The following is a 22,704-nucleotide window of genomic DNA, read 5'->3' as shown; positions in this document are numbered from 1 at the left end:
TCCCCACTCCTGGAAAGAGAACTAAAGCGAAAATCCCCAGAGAAGCAAAAGAAAAACAGGCCTGCGCGGGAGCGGAATAGAGACGGGAAAAACTTGGGCGGGGTGTGGGGGTGGTGGAGAAGTTATGTGATAGGAATGGCAGAAAAGAGCGTAGTGGAAAGCAGAAAGGAAGGGAGTCCCAGCAGCTCCAAAGTTAAGGGGGTGTCGACGCAGCCCCTCTCTATTGCGCCTGCGTAGTGCTACTCCCTTTGGCACCCCGGCCCCTTCTAGCCACCGAAGATTTACTCGTCTCTCGGCAACCATTCACCCCAGGAGCCAATCAGAGGGCACCTTTCGCCCTGCCCTCGCCGTCAGCGCCCAGGCGGAAGGATCCCTTGGGCGACGGCTCCGCCCCACCCCGCCCCTCGCTCCCGCGGGAGAGTAGGCTAAGGGGCGGTCGTGGCGGGCGGGGGCGTGGTCAAGCCGTTTAAGAACGGAGGGGGCGGCGGCAGGACGGTTCACTCTGTGCCGCTGCCTGGGGGCTGTAGTGACCGCGCCGCTCCTGCTGGGGGCTGCCCACGCCAAGGACCTGCCTCTGTGGTCTCCTCCGCCTCCGCCCAGGTGAGTCCACGGCCCCCTCCTCTAAAGGTGCGAGGATGCGCGGTTCCGGAGAGCCGCGAGTTCTGCCCTCGGGGTGGTGGTGGGGGAATCTGTCCCGGCCGAGCGGAGCTCCAGCCTTCTCCAAGCCTGGTGGGGGCACGGCGGCCAGAGGGGAGGTGCGGACAGGTGCCGGGCCCCTGTGCTCCCTTCCCCTCCAGCCCCCGCGACGTCACCCCCGCCCCCTAAACAGCCCGCCCCCGAGGGCCAGGCGAGACGCTCCGAGAGGGGGCTACAACTTTCCAGAGACTTCGGCCGGGGCTGGCAAACTTCAGCGAGTTCCTGCTCCGCGCATCGCGCAGGCTGCGCTTTGGCCGGGCGCGGGCCGGGCGGCCGAAGAGTGTGTGATGGGGGCCTTCAGCACCTTCCCCGGGTCCGACGGCGCCCGCCCCACCCCTGCCTTGCTTGCGGTCTCTCGGGCTCGCCCCGGCGCTCCCGCGGGCGCGCACACCTCGGCCGGTCGGCCGGGCGCGAATTCGACGGCGGCGGTTTCGGAAGTCGCAGTTGGAGACGCAGCGTTCAGGGGCTGCATCTGGCCGGCGAGGGGAGGGGTGGTCCCCAGGCTCGGAACCTGGGCCGGGGTTTTAAGGCGAGGGCGGAGATCCCTAACTTTTCCTGCACTCGCACTAGACTGGGGACACCGAGAGCCGCAAAGTGATCCAAGCGAGTGACTTGTGCGCTGCGCTCCTCTCGGAAACTTCTCGGGAATACTGCGTCCGTGACCTGGTTCCTCCCCTTTGAGGAGTGAAACTTGCTTAGCCTGTAGTCTGAAAGCCACGGCCGTTAAGTGGACTCGGCTAGCGGGGCCGCGGGCGGCTTAGAGGTACGGTGCCCGGGAGGTGTCGCAGTCCAGATCGCGGCGGTGGGAGGGAGTCGGAGGAGGGGGACGAACCTGACGAGTACAGGTTGGTAGTCTGTACACCTAAACGCAGAACGCCTGCCGGAGAAAACAAAACGACGCTACCTCGAAGGAAGGGAGGACTTCCGGGGAAATGCCTGGCGAGTTTCTCTGGAGAACGCGAGTTGAGCCGGGCTCACTAGAACCGACTGTTAGGGCTGGACCCCGCGGGAAGGATCAGCTCGGTCCCCTTGCGCCTCCCCCCCCCACTTTTTTTTTTGTCCGGAGGAAGACTTCTGCAGGGCTGACTAAATCTTTGTCTTAAGTAGGGACCTGCTGCCTTTTAACGTTTGTTTATCTATTATGGAGTTATAACATGCAAACCGTGGACTGTTCAAGTGCACTTATTACAGTAAGCGTTTGTAAAGACTTTGTAATCATTTGTATTGTGACAGTTGGTATTCAGGATATTTGGTAGGTGGGTTGGGAGCCTGAACCTCCCCAGGAAATAAAGTGAAGATTATTAAATCCTCCTGAAGTAGACTTCTGGCTTGGCCCAGCTGCCCTGCAGGGGGGATGTGAGTGGCCATTGTTGGCTACACTAACCTTTCAACGTGAGTAACTTGGCAGGGAAGCAAGCCAGGCAGCAAGCCAGGCAGCCGTCAGGGTGGTAGGAGCGCTTACCAGGAACTGTGCCTTCTTAAACCCCCAGAGGTGTTACTGAGGGAGTGAGACCCGAACTGGAGACCCTGAGACCCTGCCATCGAAGGGGTTGGGGTGGGGACTAGAGAACGCTGACTTTTCTCTTCCCTTTCAGGGAAGCTCTGAGCTGGACCAGCAGGGGTTCTGCCCTTTGACATTCTTGTTTGTGAAGGTGGAGAGCTTAGTATCTCTGGAGTCAAGCTTTTACTTGAGATAACTGAAACCTTGTGTCTTAAGGTATACCCACATCTTTAGAGTCCATTTATTCTCAATAAAGAGTTTTTAGAAAGCAGATTTTGGTATATTATATATAATGTTTCAAGTAGCTGTGGGTAAATTTAACCTCAAAGTTAAAAAAAACATTTTTCTCTGCCAGAAGGCCTCTAAATTGTTACCCCAAACAAAGGTCCCTAATTTCATAAGTTTGTGTGTGTCCATAGAGCGAACAGCAGCACTTTTTATGTTGAATTTCTTCCACAATACCCGCCTTGTATCCAGAGATTAAGTTGGGGTAACTGAAGGAAAGGATTGGCGTTTGGCCTGTTTGTCAGAATGACCGTGATTTGGTTGAGCACCTATGGCTCTGCTTACTAATGTGCTCAGCTCGCCTGTGAGTACAAGTAGCCACCGAAATCACATCCTGAGTTGCAGAAGCTCCCCTGCCCCACCTCCCAGTAGTGCCCCACTGAGCCTGCATTGCCCCAGTGTTCAAGGCCAGGCCAGATTGTGCACATCATGCACTACCCATCAGAACAGAGAAGTCCTCACACTTCTGAGAGTCCAAGGAACTGCCCAGCAGTAAAGATAACTTAGAGTGGACTGTAGCGTCCTTGTTCTCCCAGTGCCAGAAACTGGGCACATTCGATGCAAAATTAGAAAATGCCATTATTTTTTCAACTGCTCAACTAAGTAGTACCCTGTCTTCATTTTCATCTTTGATATGTTGTGTGCATGGTGTCAGTCACTAAAGAATGACAAGCCAAGAGCAGCGAACGGACGTGGTAAACCCTTTTTGTGCTGCTGAGAAAACATCTTATGGATGCCCGGGACTAGTTTCATGAGTTAAGTTAAACTTGTGATGTTGTGTTTGGGTTTCTCCGTCTCGCACGGGGCTCTGGAGTGTATCTGTTGTTGTTGTTATTGGGGGGGGGATGGGGCAGGGATTAAGGGGAAGCAATGCAGAGTCTGAGGTGTTACTTGGGATAAAACATTACTCTGGTTAGATAAGGTCCATTGCTTTTATGTGTTGTCACTGAGGTAAACAAGGCAATATAGAAAAATGCTTTCTGCCATCTTGGTGTTTTGACTGTAACATGTTAAATAAATGGGCATAAGCAGTATTATGATGAAGCAGACACCTCTATGTTTAAAGAAATGTTCATGTGTTTAAAGCCACTTGGGTACAGCAGTAGTGCTGATCTCTTGTGATGCTTCTGGAACTTCTGGTTTCAAACGTTTTTATCCTTTCACTACATGCATTAATAAGGAAGCTTATATTTGGAATTTAAATGGTTTAGAGGAAGCATCTTTGTGTAGCTCAACTGTGTAAGGAAGCCTTATGAATTGTTTAGAATTAATGGATTTTGTACAGCTGGGCCCTGTAGCCTGTTCTAGAACTGTTTGCAGAACCTCTTGGAACAATAGGGGAAAACTAATGTGAAGAAATAATTGCTGATGTTAAGCAACTCTCTGTGTAGGATGTTTTTTAGTCTCGGATCCTTTGGGAGTCTTGGTCACCCAACTGCGTAAAGTGTTTATTTCTTGGATAACAGTGACTGAGTCCGTAAGTGGTTAAGTGCTTCCTAGGTAGTAGTTTGTGCCAGGTGCCAAGCAGGCCAAGGGAATGGTATGTGAAAAGGCCTGTGGAAATGCTCTGGATGCAAGAGGAGCTGGGTCCACCTCAGAATGTCCTTGAGGCACTTGCGTTTTGCCAGTTTGTTGCAGCCACTGGCATGTGAGCCCCAGGAAGGCAGGGGTCTATGCTCATTGCTGAATGCCCAGTGCAGGACCTGGCACTTAGAAGGTATGCCTGTTAACTGGATCCAGTGCTCTGCTGGCATCTGACTGCCATTCCTCTCAGAGAGGGAAGCACACTTCAGGAGATGGCGTCCTGATGGGCCAAGGTGCTGGCACACATTTTTGGATCGCAAGCTCCGGGCCCAGAATGCTGAGTGGCTTCGGGGCCTTTTTAAAAACGGAGGCCTCAGGGGTGTAGGTTTGGAGCGAGGAGCAGTGACGACTAATTGGCCGACAGCTGAAACTCCTCAGGCTGAGCTCCAGACCCGCTCCCTTCAAGCTCTCCCCGCTGCCCATCCACCCCAGCACAGCCTCACAACGCGCACTCAGCCTTTCTCTCTCCACATTCACTTGGGTGCTCGTTCTGCTGAGTCTTTCTCTTTTTAACTTTTTGTTTCCCGCTGCCATCGCTGACCTGGTTTAGGGCTGCAGACAGCGGCTCCATGAGAGCGCTAGCCCAGCGCCTCTCCCTGCCTCTGGCCAGCTCTCTGTCCCAGCACCTCCAGCACCTTAAGAACTCACGGGAACTGCCCCTCCCTCTAGAAGATGCGCTCCTTTGAGGACCTGTACCTTTCTGACCTTCTGTTCTTTCCTGACCTCCCTTCCTAATTGACCTACCTTGCCTCATGGAATACACACTCACATATTTGAGCAAGTTAATACTCCTTCTTCCTCACCAAACTTTATCTTAATCCAGCTTTGGACCCTTCTCAGAGGCGTCTGATCTTACCCCATCTGGGGGTCCCCTTATTCCACAACCTCTTCTCATCAGTACTTCTTTACAGTTCTACCTTGTACCTTATTTTCTAGTTTTTTTCAAACCTTATCTTAAATTGGACGAGCGCAAAAAGTTCCACATCTGTCTCTATATTTGCTCCCTGTAAACACATTTTGAGAAGAAAATTATCCATGAATCTTGAACTGCTCCCACCCTCTCGTGTTGTGTCATAAGCTCCTCTCACCTTGCATAGCCCTTACTAGGATGGGAGAAGGGGTAATCCTCCACCTCGCCTGGCTGGCTACCCCTTATCCTCCAGACACACCCTGTTTATCCCTGACCTGCCACGGCTGAGGAAGTGGGCATCAGGACCACCGCAGCCGGCTGACCCTGTGCGGGCTTGGCCGGTCCTGGGAAGGTTGCTGACCCACATGTGGAGATGAAGTGGGCGCGAACGGGGCACCTGCTGTGTGTCCAGGTGCCGGCCCTGGGGGTGTTGGGTGGGGCACTGGCGCTGCTGCTCTCTCCCTTGCCCAGAGCCTTTGTTGTCTTCATCCTTACCCCCTTCCTGCTTCCGACGCTGCTTTAGTTGTGAGGACACCTGGGTTCTGGTCCTGGAAGCGCCACTGCCTCTTTAGGTTCTACCTCTTCAGTTTCTTCGTTGTAAGAAGGACAGTAGAAGTATGAGTCACAATTAAGTTTCTAGTAGTCACATTAAAAAGTGAGAATAAGCAGGTGAACATAATTCTGTTTAACCCATCATGTCAAATACTATCTTTTCAATTTGTAATCAATGTAAATATATTAATGAGTTATTTTACTTTTTTCCCCCTCGTACGGAATCCTCAAAATCCAGTGTGTATTTTACGTTCACAGCACATCTCCATTTGGACTTGTCCCATTTCAAGCGCCCAACAGCCTGTGGATACATTATTGGGTGGCGCAGATCTAGACCATCTGCAAAAATGGTTCACTGTCAAATCCTGATTCTCCTCGCGTGGGAGGCAAGAGTTAATAGCACGAGGTTTTGGAGGAAGAGTGTGACCTAGGATCTAAGCGCTGCCGGGGGCAGAGATCTTGGTCTCTTGCTTCCCGATAGACCGTAAGCTCCTAGAACAGTGTTCGGAATGTCGTAGGTACTCAGATACCTGAAAGAACGAAAGGAAGCTCCGTCGTTGTGGCCCACTTGCTGATAATCATTCACTGTGTGAGTCAGACCTGACACTGAAACACAGGATACTTGAGTCCTAGTCCAGTGCTTGTTCTCTTGTTTTTCTGTAGTTTCTTAGAGAATAATCATAAGGTAATAATAGAATTTCGAAGAACTGAAGATAAAATCTTCTGAGATTGGCAGGGGACCACGACTCTAGCAATTTATCAACAATTAAAATTTGAAAATGGGAGAGAAAATAACTTTCATGTAAAAGGTGTCTACAAGATGCCTGATAACAGCAGCACGTGACTTGGTAAATGCTAATTTGATGATAAGCATCCCAGTGAGCCACATGCATGGCTTGTACGGCTCACACAGGTGAAGACACCAAAGACAAGGTGGTTTGGCCTCGTCATGTGCAGTTGGTGCAGAAATAGCTACCACTCCATGGTCTTGCTCCTTCACTTTAATCCTACCCCTCCGCTCCTTCCCGCCCTCCCCTCCCCTCCTACCCAAATTTCTGTTCTTAGCAGTATTTATGATGATGTCAGAAGGACCACTGAGCCTGGTGATGTTCACTTGGGCTGCCACCATGGTCAGTACCTGGAGGTCAGGTACCTGCTATGCAAAAGTCAACTCTGCAGGGAAGGATCTATGCAAAACTAAAACTGGGATGGAACTGTATGTGTAATTAGCATCCTCACTGAAATGGAGGCAGCTCATGCTTAGGTATCGGTAAAGGGGGATATATGTCCAAAGTAGGAGAAATGCTACATTTGAGCAACTGAGAGTGCTTGTCCCTTTCCTGATAAGGCCCACGGGATGCTGCTGGTGATGAGATGGGGCTTTTAGCTGACTGAGGTTCTCATTTTGGACAACTAACAACAGTACAAAGCTCTAAACTAGAAAGTTAAATGGTAAATTAGTTTGTGGACACAGCCCTTGATAAAACCTGGAGTCTGTCAGCCCTTAAACCCTATGGATTGTATGTAAACTTGTTCATCTTTACAGTAAAGTCTCCTAGGAATTGTCCTATTTTACTCAGCCTAGTCAGTCTCTAAAACTGTCGGGCCAGCTCTGGGGATCTCTTTAAATGAGTTCAGACTAGTAACATCTCTGATTTAGAAAGAGGCATTTGGTAGGAGGGAGGGAGGTACCCAGGAGCAACAAGGATTATTTCCAGTTCAAGTTGAGTATGTAGCACTTAATCATGCTGACACCTTGGAAAAATCAAGGCTTCTATGCCTCTCTCCCATCCAGAGATGTCTGTGTTCTGACCTTGTTAATACTTACATTTGCAACGATTCAGGGTATTCCTTTAAGCACTTGAACTTCTGTGGTGTCCCTGTTACAACATCCGGGACAGTGTTTTTATTCTGTCTCATGCTGTTTTGCTGCCACAGCATGAGTCCTTCCAGCGTTATCTCTCCAACCACACTTACTTAAGCGTCCTATTTTGAAAGACAGGAAAGAGCTTTCTGTTTGGAGTCGTCTCAGGGCGGGTGTCTGTGGACGGGGCCCAGGCATTGATAACCGTGAAGACTGTATGTTGGCATCAGTGCGGAGGGAGCGCTTGTGAGGGCGCTCCCACTGGGAAAGGCTGGGCAGAGCGAGAGGGCACTGGCCTCTCTTCCCGCTTCTGCTTCCGCCTTTGGCTCAGGCAGCATCCCTATTGCCGTGGGAAGTGAGCCAAATTTTTAGACTCTAGTACACATCAGTGCTGAATGGCTAGGAGGATGCTGATAACCCTGAGAAAATAGGTTGAGGCCTCTGGCTGAATGCACTGGAACGGAGCGAGAAAAGACCACCTGCGGGGTTTGTTGTGTCACTGACTGAGAGCAGTTTTCCCCAGGCACAGCTCTGTGGCGTGGGGCGCTTATATCTTTGGACTGAGGTAGAGTGTGTTTGTGGGTGTTTGAGTGAGCAGCTGTAAGCATAACTTCTTGTAAAAAGTTAACAAAGAATAAATTTTCTTGTCCTTTTAATAAGCAAGGCATTATTTTATCTGGTTCTGTTGCTTTGGGCTGTCTACTAATCGAAACTCTTATTCAGGTACATGAACCACAGGTGTGCGTCTCAGTTATCTGTGACTTTGTGGTGTGTTTGGGGACAGTGGGAGAGTCTCCAGAATGTGGTCTCCTCCCAGGTGGTGGGCCGGGGGCCCTGCCGAGGGGCTGGCAGCTGGCAGACAAAAGGCTTCCCCAGGCTTCCCTCTGGTCCTAGATGACTTCGACCTTCACCTCCCTAGGAATTCAAGGAGTAAGGGAGGATTTCTCTGCAGAAGGCTGAATCCCTGTTGACCCTGGTTTTTCCTCCTTTTTGCCCACTTATCTGCTACAGCGTATATCAAGTCCGTGGTCATTCCAAGTCCCTGGCTCTCTCTCGAGGGTGAAAGGATCTCAAGGGTCAGACTGCACACAGGTGGGAAAAGGGGCAGGTGTCCAGTCTTAGGTTCAATGTGCAGGCCTTCGTCAGTCTGTTCCAGGCTGTTTCTGTTTCAAGTCTGTACCAGCTCTCCTTCCTGTGCCAGCCCTTGGGGTCCTGATCACTTCTTGCCAATCTGCCTACCTTCTCTCTGCAGCTCCAATTGGGTTATTTGTTCTTGGATCTGATAAAGTTACCCTCTTGTCTGCAGGGAGTGTCTTGTTCTGTTGCTTCATCCGCAGATTCACAATCCTGATCTTCCAGCCACCAGAGTGACTCCCAGCAGCTGTTCCTTTATTCTGTGAGCAGGGCATGTGCCTTAGTTGCAGATCCAGACCAGGATCAGCCCATTCCTAAAAGCTCTCTCCTGTGCTATTATTTTTTCCTCTTAATGCTTGCCCAGTAAGCTGACTATCCCAGCTCCTTCCATTCCTGGCTTCTCTCTCCCTTCAGGACTTGCTTTCTCTGAAATCACCACTGCCTCCCAACCTGGCTGGTATCCTGGAGCTTCCTCAGAAATGAGGATCCTAGGCCTTCATCTTTCAGCCATTGTTCCTTTACAACAAACATTTGCATGACTATACTTAATTATGTTCATTCTGGTGGCTCCCATCAGGCTGGATACACCCCCAAATCCATGATGGTTTTGAGGGAGAGAGTTTCTGTACTGACAGTTGTTAGTTACTTTCATTCTAAATGCTTCTGCCTTGCTTTCGGCACTTGCCGTCTGGCCTTAATCCATGCAGGGGGCCTTAACACTTCCAGCCAACTTCTTTCCCACCCTCTGATAACAAAGCTTCATACCTTTCTTCTCTTTTTCCTTCTTATTGCTGTCTCCTTCCTACAACTACCTGAACAACCAGCTTACCTTCAAAGCCCTGCCCTCACCCCAACACATATACCAAAGCTGTCTGCCACCTAGGAAGCCTCCCAAGTCCCTTTTCTGCCACTTCCCAGCAGCGCGTCCTTGGACAGTTAACAGCGTGTGTATCCTCTTTGTTCTCCAGTTTCCCCACCTATGAAAGAAGGGAAATAGTATCTCCCTTACAGAATTGTTGTAGGAATCGGATGGGTTGATCCAGATGAACTTACAGCACGGTTTTGCTGCCTGTTTGGGACACTGTCAAATAGTTTGGTGGCTCATAGGGCACCTGGCCAAACATCTAGTCACATTTGGTGTCCCCTGGCTGTGGCCGTCTCTACAGGAAGAGCCTGCACTCAAGCAGGCAGTAAAGGCTGGTTGACTGAAGCTTTGCTGTCTTCAGCGTGTACAGTGGGGATAAGGGCGATGGGAAGATAAGGCATTGCAGTTGTCTAGTTGGCAGAAGGTAGCTCCTTTTTTTGGATAAGACCAGTACAATTTCTGTTTTAGAAAAGATCACTTTGGTAGCAGTAAGCACTGGTCATCCCAGTGTACGTGTGGGTTTGTAGCTTAAGAGCTTATTGCCTTCTCCCCACCTGCCGCCCACCAGTGGCAGAACTTGACCTTGGTGGAAGTTGTTTCCAGGTCCAAGAGTCAGAACATTAGGTCCAGAGCTGAGGATCTGGGGTCAATTTGCTTAATCTTTCCTGATCCTTATTCTTTGTGTAAAAGGGACAGTTGTCGCTTCCTCAGAGTGCTTGTGAGGATTAATGGGAGTGGATGTGAAGTGGCTTGTACTAAGTACTCTTCTGTCTGCTTGCCCGCACACCTCTATACCTTCATTTTATAGGAGAAAAAGAAATAGGCCCAGAGCTGTGGTTTCCATTCCCTCAGCTAGATGAGGGAAGAGGTGGGATGGGATGTTATGATGAGTGTTGCCATCTACTTTCACTTCTGCTTAAATTCCCTAAGCTTTTGTAGGCAAGGAAGTAGTTTCTTTTTGCTTAAAGTGCCCTCAGTTGTACACGGAGGAGAAGAATTTGTGTGGAAGATCGCAGCCACGGGTGCATGGGTCCCCCCTGGGCCAGGAGCCGGGGACGGCAGGGGTCTTTGTGCCCCATACACACCTCCCTTGGAGTCTGTCACCAGTCTTAGTCCACCGCACATGGCTGGGTCTCTGACCCTGAGCTGGAAAGGGTCACTAGGAAGATCCAGGCCGTTGGGGTAACATCTGGTTAACAGCATGTTGTCATCAAAGGAATGCTGTAACGTGTTTGAGTTTCTTTTGTGTTCTTAAGCCCACAGCAGGGTCAGGGGAAGAGGGTGCTGCTCAGTTGTCTGTGGGCTAGATGGGCTGCCATAGCTGAGATCGCCTCTCTCACTCTGCAGCATTTCCATGAAACCTTCTGGAGCTTCCATGTCAGATGTCACAGACCTAGGCTTAAATATATACCGTCTCTAACTTCACGGATGTACATCTCCACACATGCCAAGGAGACTCTGGGCATTTCTACAACTAATGCCAGGCACAAACAAATCAGTGTTGATTTGACCCAAGCCCTCGACCATGAGGCCCAGACGTATTACGAGTGCTCTTAGCATTCACCTCCAACCTGTCCATCTACCTGTCCTCTTGCCTACCCGGAGTCCCCTCATGCTTTCATAGCCTCTGTCACCCTTGTTTCTGGGATCTAGATATGGTAGGGGGCGGGACTAGAAATAACTTTTTTTTTTTTTTTTTTTTTCTTTTCAATGAGGGCTCAAACTGGTTTTCAGATCAACCTGCCTTGAGTGTGCCAGGCAGTGGGAAACAAAGGTAAGTTAGTGTGCTCAGGGAGCTTGGTTTACTCTTTGGGCTTCGTTTGTCTTTTCCTCTCACTTTTGGCTGCCATCACTACAAACTTGTTTTCCACTAATGTGTGTGTTTTATCATTCAGCTGCAGCCAGATGCTAAAAGAAAAGGGAATTCAAGGGAACCTAAGATAGTCATTCATCACAAGTCAAACTTTTTAGAAGATGAAGTAGCTTAAACTGAGCAGGCAGTTGGTCATCCTCACTTGTAAAAAGGTGCCTGAATTTTCAAATCAGTGAGACATCATGGTTCCCGCCTTTCCCAGTTTCTAGTGCAAAATACAATGCATCTGCTTCTTAGACAAGTAAAGGGAAATCAAACACTTTAGTTTGAATTTATCAGGCTGCAAATTAATTTTTTTTCTAGTTACTATTTCGTTAATTCTGCTAATTAGAATTTGCCTTTAACCAGGGCCTTTCATGAATTGAGACTGTGTGTTTCACATGATTCTTTTATGTGGGGATTATATCAATATTGATCTCAAGTGGTTAATTAAAACTGAAACCATTACACTAAGCTCTGGTGTGTTATCTAAGCACTAAGGGCCTATGACTTGGATTTATTCTGGTAATACCACGTTTGTCTAAGTAACCTGGAAATGTACTTTTGATATTTGAAATTGTTTGGATGGGTGAGGGAAAACAAAGGATTCATTTCTAATAGGCAACGATAACTTATTTTGGGCTCTTCTAATAAGCTAAACAACAAATATAACTTAGCCTAAATTTGAGCCTTCAGTAGCTTCAAGAGCTGCTCCAGATCTGAGTCACAGTAAATTGGGAGAATTAAAAACTATACCATGGACTTGGCACATGTTCTGCACTGTGCTTTTATATAGACTACTTTTTTCTAAGCGTTAACTCCATTATTCATATATGTGTCAGAAGTTGTTGACATGGAAGATGCCAACTATAGGTATCTTAGGTTCCTGAAAAAGTGTTTACTGCATTTATTAAGGTTCTTGCAACTGTAGCCAGTAACCAACAGCACCATGAGGCTAGCTGTAATATATCTGAAATGAGAAATAATAATTCTTGTAAAACTACAGAACACATTTTTGGATACTAAACATAGATTGACACTAGATGAGATGACTTATCCATTGTTTTGAAAGTTTGGGGGTTTTTTTTGGATAAACAATGGACGTCATTTTTTAAACACCGCAAAAGTAGAAAATTGACTAAAAGCCATTCCAGATAAACACTGTCCCTCCTCCTCTGCCTGCCCCTCTAGAGATCAGTTTTTAGGCTTGGAGGGGAAGCTTCTAAGTGTATTTGGTTTTGGCACGTGGATACAGGAATGGTGGGGAGGGCTAGGAGGAAAGGAATTGAAAGATTTAAACAAGGTAGCAGATTAGAAGGCTCAAAGGGGAGAGATTTTGGAATATGGCTTATAAGATTTTAACTTTTTTCAACTAATACATATGTAGGTTCCAAATTCAAGAGAGATAAAATAAGTTTTCTTTGTACCCTGTACCCCAACCTAGAAGTGGTATTTGGTGTAAGCTGAACTACTTGTATATCCTTCCAGAGATTTTTGATTGTGTAAGCATAGACTTGTGTTTTTACACACACAGTTTCACACTTGCTTTTTTATTAATCAATCTTGATAAGCATTTCATATTCATACAGATAGAGCAGCCACCATTCTTTTGGACAACTGCAGGCATTTGTATCCTGTTGTATACATGCATCAAGTCATTTAACTTTCTTTACCGATGACTATTTGTAGCTTTATAAATAATTCTTCACTGAATATCCTTGCGTATACTTGCAAGTATACTCACAGGATAAAATCCGAAGTGGACTTCCTAGAAGTAGAATTGCTATGCCAAAGGGTATGTCCACTTAAAATTGAGAGTCCCATGTTCTTCAGAGGGAACCCACGGGCAGTGTACCAAAAGTGTCTGTTTCTTGGTCTTTGCCAATCTGATAGGTAAAAATGATACATTGAAGTCTAAATTTGCCCCTCCCTTAAGGTAAGTTTGAATATGTTAAGTGTCTGAGCCACTGTTCATGTCCTTTGCCCCTTCCTTTATGTTGGGGTTCTAGTATTTCTGAGGTGTAGGAGCTCCTTATTCATTAAGGAAATGACTGCTTTGTCTAATGTTACAAGTATTTTCCTGGTTTTGTCGTCTCACGTCTTTATGGTGTTTTCACCATGTAGATGTTTTAATTTTTATATAGGCAAATGTATTAATTTTTTGTGACTTCTATGTGATTTAGAAAGGAATACCTATTCTATGTAAATTTACGTAAATCTCCTGTTTTTCTGGTATTGTTAGGGTTTCATCCTTTTACTCTTAAGTCTTTGATTCATCCGTCTAGATCTTAGATTGGCACAAGCTAAGGAGCCATCCTTGCTTATTTTTAAAATCTAGATAACTATCCAGATGTCTCAAAACTTTCCCTTTACTATTTTTTGAATGCCTCCTTTTTATACACTAAATCCCCTTATGTACTAGATTTTCATTCTAGATTTTAAAAATTCTGTTTCATCTATTTGTCTGCCTTTTTCTGCCAATATCATTGCTGTTATCAGTTATTGTAGCTTCATAATATCCCTTACCAGGCTAGTGGACATCACTCCAATTTTTAATAACTTTTCTGGCTATTCCTGCCCCTCTTCCCATTAGAACCTTACAAATTTTCAGTCTAAAATAGATTCTAACTTTGAATCTACTACAATTTCAGAGATTTTAACCTATGTGAAAATTTTCATGCATATGTACCACACCTCCCACCCTCCACCCCCACCCCAAGAATGAGTGATAGCTTTCCTCAGATTCTCTCTGGTCTTAGATGTCCCGCTTCTAATGTTAAGAGCCACTGTTCTAGAGGTGGGAGTAGTCCTGACTTTAGATGACTTCTTTTTTTAACAAGTCCTTAAAAAATGGCACGAGTCACAAGTGATTCCTACAGCTATTCTCCTCTACAACATTACTGAGTTCCTTCCTAGAGATTTCCCTAAAATGAATTGTTCCTTCTTTCCCAAGTACTGATTGAGTTGCAGCTCCTCTGTTGCTGTGACTTCTTATGCCCATATCAGAAACCCGAGCCTTGGAAGCACACTAACAGCTGATACACAGGGTAAAGCAAGTTGTATTTTTATAGGTAAATCAACACACCTGGCAGAAATCTATGTCACTAAATCATAGTTTAGCAGTGTTTCAAAACAAAGCTGGAGCCATACCTTTCTGTAATCATTTGAACTTAATTGTGTAGTGCCCTACGCAGTTGGCACAAGTGTGATGTGTGCTACGCTCATCATTAAAGGGGCCACAAAGAACTAAGTGTATATAGAGCACATTAAAAAGAGATCTCTCCTGTCCCAAATCTGACTTGAAACCAAAGGCCAGCCACAGTAAACATCAAGTATTTCATCACAAATTTTGCTTGGTATCCTTAACTTAGAAGTGCTTTGGTAGGATAATCTAGATAGGCCTAGGGCTTTCTAACGCTGTCCAAACAGGTTTGAAGGAAAACGTTTACCTTCCCTTTGGCAAGTATTCTTCAGTAGCAAGCAGAAGAGTGCCCATCCCCCATTGGCCTTCCTGGAGCCTGCTTTAATCACGTGATCTACTTTCCCATGGCCAACTAAGCAAATTCAGTCCCTTAACCTACATACTAAAGGGAGCCTGTGATCTGGCTTGAGAAGAGGCGCATGATGGCCGGACTGGACAACCCGTCAGGTCTCGGCTGCCTTCTACCCCTCAACCCCAGCTGAGAGCTCTTGTTGCCTTTCTGTCAGCTGTGTCCCCGCCCCATAAATGAGCTCCTCTGTGGCCTTCCTGTTCGCCCCCATCAACTGACACTTCTTCTGCCTTCATGTTATGTTTTCTTTCATCGACACACTGCCTCATATTGAGACATTGTGTTCTCACCCTCCTCCTTGATGGCCAGCTCCTGAAAAGCTCGTCTTGGTGTGTCCAGTGGTGCCCCCAACACGGATCGACAACCATCCCATTGATCTGAGCTCTATAGATAAGGCGAGGGTCCCTGGCATCAGTGCGAGACTACAAACCCAGGTTGGAACCCCAGGACTATGTATGCTGGACGTGCTTTCAAAGGCAGCCGCTTCCAAACAATGAAGCTGCAGGTCACTGGGATGGATTTTGTGTGTCTAGCAAGTCAGAAAAGTGAAGGGGGTGGCAAAACTTTTCTGTTTGCAGCGAAGTCTGAGGGCAGCACCTCAGCCTTTTACATCCATCTAGCTAGTATGTGACCCATGTGGATCCACAGCACCTGGACTTTCTAATGTATCCGTTTTTGTTATTACATATTAGCATTTCCAGGGAATCTGTTGTTTCATTTTCTGAACAATATAACTTAGTTGAAAATTACTTTGGTAACCTTGTGGTTCTAGCCGGTGATGTGCGAGAAGCAGGTTTTTCTCCTAGTACGGAGTGCTAACTTTGTTCTCCTTGAGTAGACTGAAGGGATTCTTTTTCAAAATACCGTTGAAAAATCACACTGCCCTGAGGAGGTTTTCCACATCCTGTGTGGGGCCTCCTTGCTGGGCAGAGGGTTCCACTGCTTGGCTGACCTAACCCTTTGTTACTCAGGAATTTTGTCATTCAGACACCTCCTTGGTCCTACCCTGGATAACAGGATTGTTTGTTACGGGGCAGACAGCTCCCGTAAGTGAAGAGGATATCGGCGTATTTGATTCTAGCAGGACTAAGCCCAGGGTTGAGAATCCACCTATTCACAAAGAGAAGGAAGCTTCTCTTGTGGATCCTGTGTTCTGTGTGGGCATTGTCCCAAGGTATCAACCAGCTCAGGATGTAGTTAGGGAGCCAAAAGCAGGAGAGGTGATTTCCATGGAAAACAAGGAAAATTAGCAAAACCTATAGACCCTCTACTGAATAATGTTGTGTTTAGGTTACTCGGTTTAGTAAGTTTGTCTGCTTCCCTTCACACACAGGCTCCACCCCCGACCCTACCCTCACGCAGACAGAGCGGGCAAAACAAACCAACCCCACAGAAAACAAAAGTCCGAAGTTGTCAGATTTGGTGTAGGGTAAGTTTATGTGTATATTGTCCGTACTCCGTGCAGGCACTGTTCTTAACATGTTTAAACTCATTTAATCCTCAACAGCAGCACCCAGCAGTAGGTGCTCTTTGCCACTTTGCAATAAGGAAGATGTCCAGAGGGAAACTAGCATCATCTCTGAGTCCCTGGAGCTGCTTTGCCACAAAGAAGTGAATCCTGACTCTGTTTCTCTTCCCTCCCTTTCAGTTTCCCCGGCAAGAACATCCCGCAAGATGGCAGAGGAGAGCAGCAGTACCAGCGACTGCGTGTCCTTCAGCGTGCTCACCTGGGACCAGGTGAGCCGGCTGCATGAGGTCCTGACCGAGGTCGTACCCGTCCACGGGCGAGGCAACTTCCCCACCTTGGAGATCACGCTGAAGGACATCGTGCAGACGGTCCGCGGCCGGCTGGAGGAGGCGGGCATCAAAGTGCAGGACGTCCGGCTGAACGGCTCTGCGGCCGGCCACGTCTTGGTCAAAGACAACGGGTTGGGTTGCAAAGACCTGGACCTCATCTTTCACGTGGCTCTGCCCACAGAGGCCGAGTTTCAACTGGTCAGGGATGTGGTTCTGTGCTCCCTCCTGAACTTCCTGCCAGAGGGCGTGAACAAGCTCAAGATCAGTCCAGTTACTCTGAAGGAGGCGTACGTCCAGAAGCTGGTGAAGGTGTGCACGGACACTGACCGCTGGAGTCTGATCTCCCTCTCCAACAAGAACGGGCGGAACGTGGAGCTGAAATTTGTGGATTCCATCCGGCGTCAGTTCGAGTTCAGTGTGGACTCTTTCCAGATCATCCTGGACTCCCTGCTCTTCTTCTATGACTGCTCCAGCCACCCCCTCTCCGAGCACCTGCACCCCACTGTCATCGGGGAGAGCGTGTACGGGGACTTCGGGGAAGCCTTGGACCACCTGCAGAACAGACTCATCGCCACCAAGAACCCCGAGGAGATCCGGGGCGGGGGGCTGCTCAAGTACAGCAACCTCCTGGTGCGGGACTTCAGGCCCACCGACCAGGACGAGATCAAGAGCCTGGAGCGCTACATGTGTTCCCGGTTCTTCATCGACTTCCCCGACATCCTCGAGCAGCAGAGGAAGCTGGAGACCTACCTGCAGAACCACTTCGCTGAGGAGGAGAGGAGCAAGTACGACTACCTCATGACCCTGCGCAGGGTGGTGAACGAGAGCACCGTGTGCCTCATGGGCCACGAGCGCAGGCAGACCCTGAACCTCATCTCCCTGCTGGCCCTGCGCGTGCTGGCCGAGCAGAACATCATCCCCAATGCCACCACCGTCACCTGTTACTACCAGCCCGCGCCGTATGTCAGTGACGGCAACTTCAACAATTACTACGTGGCCCACCCTCCGGTCACCTACAGCCAGCCCTACCCCACCTGGCTGCCCTGTAACTAACCTTGAGACCCGAGGGTTTCCACAGGGGGAACCCCCGTAGGGCGAGGGCTCTCAGGTAGGGGAGCCTCCTTCTAGATGCAAGTGTTTGGCTTTTAAAGGGGAACTCAGCTCTGATTCTGCTTTTTTTTTTTTTTTTTTCTTTGTGTGCCCATTGGAATGGGTCTCCAGTATATCATGAGCCAACCCTAAAGGGACCTGTTATTCCAGTGCCACTTTGGAAAGTGCTATAGGAACTATGACCTATCCACATCTTTCCAAGACAGACACTAACGTGCCGTGTTCCAGACATCGGCACAGGAACGTCTGAGCTCCATGCGGTCGTTGAGATTGGGAAACACGTGGGCAGTGTAGAAGTCTCCAGCTGCTGGGCTTCTCACTGGAGCCTAGGGTAGGGGATGTCGGCCCTCACTTGGAATTCTCAGCACTTACGTGAAAGTTGTGCGGATGGTCTATTTTCTTGTGTCAATTTTAGTACCGCAGAAAATGGTAAACATGAGGGTGCTCTTGTGGCTTCATTTTTGTTCAAGGGACTGAACTGCTTATGTTTATTCTCTGTCAACAGAGCTGAGGATTTCTCTCCACAATAAACCAAAGCCGATAGCTGGAGAATTACCATCTGGTTGGAAGTGGTTTATGGTTTAGATGCTGTGCTATCACGAGGAATTGTGAGATATTGCTGAGAAAAAAAAAAAAAAGACCTTTTCTTGAAATGTAACTTGAAAACAAAATAAACTGTGCAACATAATGTTCAGTAGAATTGTGGTGGGGGATTGTAAATAGGAAACGTGAATGTTCAATTTTTCTTTTCTTTAAAGTGAGGAATTCTTATTGAATGACACTTTTTTGTTTCCCTCATCAGCTCATCACTTTTGTTTTGCTCTTCCCAAGACTAAGGATTGTGCCGAGTCTAGAGTCATTGCCGTAACTGATGTGAGGGTCTTCCCATGTTTTAATCGGAAACCCATTTTGGTCACATTCCAAGTATGACTGGCTGTTTTTTCTGGCGTACTTTGGCTGATTTCTGTTTTTGTTTTTTTCAAAAATAGTGGTTTCCTTCTCCAGGCTTTTTGGACAGCAAACAAATCCAGGGATTTCAGTAGATCCGAGTGACCTGTGGAATGGTCCACGCCTGCGGGCAGAGTTCTCTGGTTTAAAATTGCTTTCGATTCGCACCTGCTGTCCCTGTGCTGTGTGTGAGGTGGGCGCTCCTTCCATCAGTGGGGCCTCGTGTGTGTCCGAGCCCCCAAGGCATCCTCCAGAGGATTCCTTCTGGCGTATTTGGGAAGAATTGAGAGAATGAAGAAGAATAATCTTCCTTACTCTGGTAGATTGACCATACTTGTTTATATGCTGCACTTTAGAAGGCAAACAGTGTTAATCTGTAGTCTGAAGCAAGCTTAGCAAATGGGAGAGCTCTAGGCTACTGTTGCTTTCCCAGTAGGGTAAGGGACTTTGCGTTTCGAAGCTTTTTGTGGGATCTCTTAGAAAGCATCACTTTAGGGTATCAAGGGCAAAGAAACTCCATATTGCCAGCCAGCTTAGTTTCTTGAGTGATTTAATTAAATCCATGCGCCTGATTTTTACTTTCTCCTGTGGCCATAAAAATCCCAAGCCCTGAGTGATTGCTTTCTCCTTGCTTGAAGCGATGAAGTTACCTTAATGCTTAGTAGAAAAGGAGTGGTGTACCTTTTTCTGAAGATTATATTTTCAGGGTTTTTTTCTGGAATACGTTGTCTTGGTCCTCTTGAAAGCAGATCGGGCATGACTGAAACCCGAGGCTAGGTTGGCATCCATGTTGTGGACTCGTTGAATAGAAGTCACTTCTTAGTGTAACCAGCTTCTATTTCCCTGTGAACCAGTAGTTATATTTGAATTCACTGGCTTTGAGTCAAGGCTGGTTCTACATTGAGGCAGGCCCTGGGGTGCTTCAGTGTTAAAAAGGGCAGTGAAGAGTGAGCCCCAACTTTAAAAACTCTGTGGTCATCCATGACCTTAAAAGGCTGCCATTGTGGTCAAATGGCAACATGTTTGCACAAAGATGACAGGTCTGTTTAACCAAAGCTCTGAAATATGACAAAGCCACCAGCATAAGCACTTGCTCACAGAAGTCAGTATTGCTTCTACTAAGAAGGCTTGCGGATCAGGGTAACCAGGGTCCGGATGAAGGTGGGATCAGAACTGCATCAAGTAATTGAATTTCCAGTTTGTCCTTGGAGTTCTTTCTGCTTGATATCTTTTTCCTGTCTGGTACTAGTCCTCCTTTAAGGATGAAGGGAGGCACAGAAGTTGCTAGAAATCCCCAGCCCCCCAGTTATTTACCACCATCGCACGGTGGCCAGCTCGATAGACTCCCTTCACCTGAAGTTCTTAGTCAGCCCAGGTGTTTTGAAGTTTGAGAGTAGACCTGTGTTCTAGAACCATCAGGGTAAAAAGCTGCACTCATCCAAAGCTGCACTTTTAAATACCACCCTGGTCTAGTGGTGTCTCCATCTGCTCTATGAGCCTCTCGCCTGCCTCAGAACAGGTAACCTTGAATTTCAGGTGTCTGGAAATTCTAGCTGGAACCTGCCTTTTGTGCTGCTCGCACAAGCACCAGGTACTCTGAACTTGTACTGAGTCCAGTGGTTCCTCTTCTTTGTGTGTTGAGTAATATGAAACTTGGCAGTGGCAAAGGGCACTAAAGTTCAAGTGCAAGTTCTAATATAAATGTAAGCAGCCTCATTTGCTTCAGGGCTCTGAGCAGTTTTCTGATGCTTTCTGCAGGCATGCAGTTTGTTACCCCAGCCTGCTTCTTGGAACCAGGTTGAGCAGCTGTGAGATGAAAGCTGTACCTTTTCCCTCATGTGTTGGCAGAAGAGGACACACTAAATTCCTGGCCTCGAGCTTCATTTCACCTTTAAATCTTACCTGGGCAGTGAGACACTATTCCTCACTCAAAAACTTCAACTCTGAAACTAAACTACATCACTGACACCTTCAAATCAGGGTTCCTGCTGACTGCACATGGGAGGTGGCAGGGCTCACAGCTGGGAGGACCTCGCAGGTGGGGAGAGGCGGGTAGGAAAGATGCTGGGTTCCTGGTGTGTGTGGTAACAGATGTGGTTTGGTGTTCAAGGGTTTGTTGTTGTTTTTTTCCCCCAGTTTGATATTCTTCCCCCCTGGGGATTTGAGTCACAGAGAACTGTGTGTGAACGTGTGTTTTGTGGTGATGCAATAATAATGAAATTGCTAAAGCCCCGAATCTGCTTGTCCTTCAGCCTCTCTGCTAGCACTAGCCCCTTACCTTCATGGTAGATTAGGATTTTAACCTAGTACTGCTTTGTTAACTTTGAAAAATGGTGCCACTCGAAAGCAACTTCCTAACTTTAGGAATACCTCCTTTTTAGTTAACTTTCTGGTACCAGTGCCTTGTTTTAGGATGCAGCTAGACTCTGAGCTCCAATGTCCTCTTCCAGAGAATAAATGATAGTTATCTAGTTGTGAGCAGAGAGCAGAGATCCTAATGCTCCTTGGGGCCATGGCTTCCCGCGTATCTGATGGTCTCCACACTAGGGAAGAACCCTTGGGGTAGATTCTGTGAGGTGAAAGAACATCCAGTTGCCAAGGTTAGATTCGATTTTTAATCTGGCAGAGACCAGAATGTCACAGCTGACTTTGGAACATACTCCAGTTCGGCCAGTTCCATTCAGAGGACCAAGGGAGGGGTGTGTAGCTGGGGATGTATTTAAAAAGACCTGGCAAGTTTTCAGGATTATTTGTGGAGACTTCCAAAGTGAAGATCAGGAAAGAAAATGCTTTCTTCTGAGTTCAAGTTCTAAATCTTGTTTACCTATCACTTAAAGAATAGTTTAAGTGGAAGCAAAAGAAAATGCTTGGAGTTTTGCCTGGGCTAGTGAGGGGTGGTGCAAATTGTCATGTGTGTTTGCATAGGAAGGTGAGAAGACCATCCGCTAAAGAGGAAGTCGTTAAATAATATGGATCTGTGGGTGTTTTAAAACTCAAGCAATCTGGTCTTTTTTTTTTCATGAATTAAAAAAAAAAAATCACTGCTTTAGGAAAATTAACTTGTTATCCATTAATTTCCAACTTACTATAGATGAAAAGATACAAATTAGACTAAATTGGAAGCTTTTTTGTTATTCTATATTTGCATAGCCTTTCAAATATTAATTTCCTAGGATATGTGAGGTTTCCTCTTTGGTGTAACGGCCACTGACCTTCTTATGGGATGCAGGTGAAATCACTTGTCAATGCAAAATGTGTTAGAACCTGATGAAATAAAGCTTTGAGTTTGAGAAATAAAGATATATTTAAAAAGACCATGTCAGTTCTGCTCATTTCTTTATGTCTCTTCAATGGTGAACTTATTTTAGGTTTCAGGAAACACGTTGCACAGTGGTAAGCGGTTATCATTATCAGTCTTGGATACTTGTCTGAAAGATGGTGCTTTTCTCTGTGTGGTTACCTTGGGGGCTGCAATTCCCTTAATATCTGGATTTAAACTGAGCTTTGTTATCGACCACAGCATCTCGGCTAACGTTTACATTAGGTGGTGTGGTCTTGAAATCCACCTTCTCTGGCACCTTGTTTGATTCAGTGCTAAAGGCCAGGTTCTCTTGAGCTTGACCTTGGCCCCAGACTTATTTCAATAAGAGAACCAAAATAACCTCAAACTATACTGTATACAACTGCTATCATGGTGTCTTCACATTGGAAAAGAAGTATAGAAGTGATCAAGTGATGCCTGAGTGGTGGTCTTGTCTTTAAATGTGTAAAATCCTTCATCCCCTTGTCTTCAGCCTGCCTGTTGCTGTTCTTTCTTAGACCTTCTGGTCTGAGGATGAGAATTACCTGCAGTCCAGTATGCGGAGTCCTTCCAGATCATTGCTTTGGCGTGTTTATCTGGTGACCCTTTCTCTGAAGCCCTGAGTCCCAGCCTGCACCACCTCTGTTGCTTCCTCGCCCCGCCCTTCATCCTGGCGCCGTCAACATTCGAATCAGTGGCCTCTTCAGCCTTACGTTGACTACCTCTGTTCTGGCCACCTACTCACACTGGCTAT

At 47.2% G+C, this 22,704-nt stretch overlaps 1 protein-coding gene across 4 annotated transcripts; it reads left to right on the top strand.

Annotated features, from left to right (window-relative positions):
* Positions 1-474: 474 nt before the first annotated feature.
* Positions 475-21,948, top strand: TENT5C (terminal nucleotidyltransferase 5C). 4 transcript variants are annotated; one of them, XM_028488960.2, is made up of 4 exons: positions 475-600; positions 11,107-11,165; positions 16,128-16,223; positions 16,443-21,948. In XM_028488960.2, exon 4 carries the CDS (start codon positions 16,469-16,471, stop codon positions 17,642-17,644), a length of 1,176 nt encoding a protein of 391 aa, XP_028344761.1. In that variant the 5' UTR covers positions 475-600; positions 11,107-11,165; positions 16,128-16,223; positions 16,443-16,468; the 3' UTR covers positions 17,645-21,948. The 4 variants fall into 4 exon arrangements, with proteins under 4 accessions (XP_028344761.1, XP_028344760.1, XP_007109211.1 ...); XM_028488959.2 differs by lacking the exon at positions 11,107-11,165; XM_007109149.4 differs by lacking the exons at positions 11,107-11,165; positions 16,128-16,223 and having other exon boundaries at positions 476-600.
* Positions 21,949-22,704: the final 756 nt, after the last annotated feature.

The sequence above is a fragment of the Physeter macrocephalus genome, chromosome 4, assembly GCF_002837175.3.
Source record: "Physeter macrocephalus isolate SW-GA chromosome 4, ASM283717v5, whole genome shotgun sequence".
NCBI classification, from domain to species: domain Eukaryota; kingdom Metazoa; phylum Chordata; class Mammalia; order Artiodactyla; family Physeteridae; genus Physeter; species Physeter macrocephalus.
The sequence above is the reverse complement of the archived record's forward strand: the minus strand, read 5'-3'. Positions and strand labels throughout refer to the sequence as shown.

What these genes read in the sequence shown, in the direction of transcription:
- TENT5C (XM_028488959.2), top strand. Translation starts at nt 16,469, where the DNA reads ATGGCAGAGGAGAGCAGCAGTACCAGCGACTGCGTGTCCTTCAGCGTG.